Below are 1664 nucleotides of genomic sequence, written 5' to 3' on the forward strand. Positions count from 1 at the left end.
CCCACAAACTCTGACACCCCACCGAAACTGGTCAGATTCATATGAATCATATTCTGTTTATGCCTGTTTTAGATATAGGATCCGATTATAGGGGTTAACTGAGTGTGAGGCCCGGAATGATTGATGAAAAGAGCAGAGATTGGTGGATCTGTAAACTTGGGTAGAAACGAGATACAGATAATAGAAACCATATTGGTAACCCTTGAAGAGGGAGTGAGTTTTAAGATGCTGGAAAAGATGAATTTCTAATGCTTTAAACATAGGATCCAAGTGTAGGTGTTAACTGGGGGAATGAGAGTGTGAGGCCCAGAATGGCTGATGAGAAGAGGAGACATTGGTGGGTCTGTAAACTTGGGTAGAAACGAGATACAGATAATAGAAACCATATTGGTAACCCTTGAAGAGGGAGTGAGTTTTAAGATGCTGGAAAAGATGAATTTCTAATGATTGACTCAGCATCATGTTTGAATTGTTGAGATTGTGCGAAATAGATCCATAAAGAAATGGCATTCACAGAAATGGAGAATGATTTCTTTTGGGAGAGAAAAATCGGGGAATTCATTAAAGTCAGTGGATAATATTGGGGTATAAAGTTTGAGGGTAACAGAAGGGATATTGTCAGGGCCAGAGAATATATTGGTGGGAAGATATATATTTGTCCAGTGTCCGAGGTGACCACGTATCTTACATCTTTGCTGTTCTGACCAGGTGAGTGCCATGTGTGCCAATGTCACCGTGTATGGTCCTTTTAACAGTTATCCCCTTCAATTTGACCACGACTTCAAAACACAAGCAACGGATGGCAATCCTGGTAAAATAATTGAAATAAAAAATCCCAAAGCTGATCGCCTTATCCTGACCATCGTTTCTGAGAGTCGACATCACCTCAGCCCTCCAGCTTGTGACCATCCCTCCTACAGAGTCAGCATCGAGCCAATAGGTAAGCAAATGCTTTTATTTTCAAATGTTATTTTGTATTTTTTACATATATATGTATCTACACACACACACACAAACACACACGCGCGCGCACACTCATGCACGCATATATATATATATATAAATTCAAGGTGGTGCCCCAGCATGGGCACTGTCCAATGACTGAAGCAAGTAAAAGGTAAGAATATATAACAGCTAGGTCTCACCGAGATTCGAACTCAGCTTGCTGGATTCAAAGTCCAGAGTGCTAACCATTACACTATGAGACCGTGAACGTGGTAAATTAATATATATATGTATTTGAAAAAACTGAGTAGAGATGGCTTTTGCGGGGAATAATTTTTATTTTAAGGATAATGCTTCTAGTGGTGGAGGCGCAATGGCCCAGTGGTTAGGGCAGCGGACTCGCGGTCGTAGGATCGCGGTTTCGATTCCCAGACCGGGCGTTGTGAGTGCTTATTGAGCGAAAACGCCTAAAGCTCCACGAGGCTCCGGCAGGGGATGGTGGCGAACCCTTCTGTGCTCTTGCACCACAATTTTCTCTCACTCTTACTCCCTGTTTCTGTTGTGCCTGTAATTCAAAGGGCCAGCCTTGTCACACTGTGTCACGCTGAATATCCCCGAGAACTACGTTAAGGGTACACGTGTCTGTGGAGTGCTCAGCCACTTGCACGTTAATTTCACGAGCAGGCTGTTCCGTTGAACGGATCAACTGGAACCCTCGA

General features: G+C 43.1%; 2 protein-coding genes and 1 non-coding gene across 3 annotated transcripts in view; 2 read left to right on the forward strand and 1 right to left on the reverse strand.

Annotated features, from left to right (window-relative positions):
- Positions 1–1664, forward strand: part of LOC106870157 (collagen alpha-1(XII) chain) — a 490284-nt gene that overhangs the window by 9613 nt on the left and 479007 nt on the right. The window lies entirely within an intron of this gene.
- Positions 36–1664, forward strand: part of LOC106870158 (uncharacterized) — a 4117-nt gene continuing 2488 nt past the window's right edge. The window contains exon 1 of the mRNA XM_014916158.2: positions 36–940. Coding sequence (XP_014771644.1) covers positions 718–940 — 223 coding nt within the window. The 5' untranslated portion in view covers positions 36–717. The remainder of the gene's footprint in view (positions 941–1664) is intronic.
- On the reverse strand, positions 1137–1208 carry Trnaq-uug (transfer RNA glutamine (anticodon UUG)). Its single transcript has one exon. It is a non-coding gene; the product is annotated as a tRNA-Gln (tRNA).

The sequence above is a fragment of the Octopus bimaculoides genome, chromosome 27 (assembly GCF_001194135.2).
Source record: "Octopus bimaculoides isolate UCB-OBI-ISO-001 chromosome 27, ASM119413v2, whole genome shotgun sequence".
NCBI classification, from domain to species: Eukaryota; Metazoa; Mollusca; class Cephalopoda; order Octopoda; family Octopodidae; genus Octopus; species Octopus bimaculoides.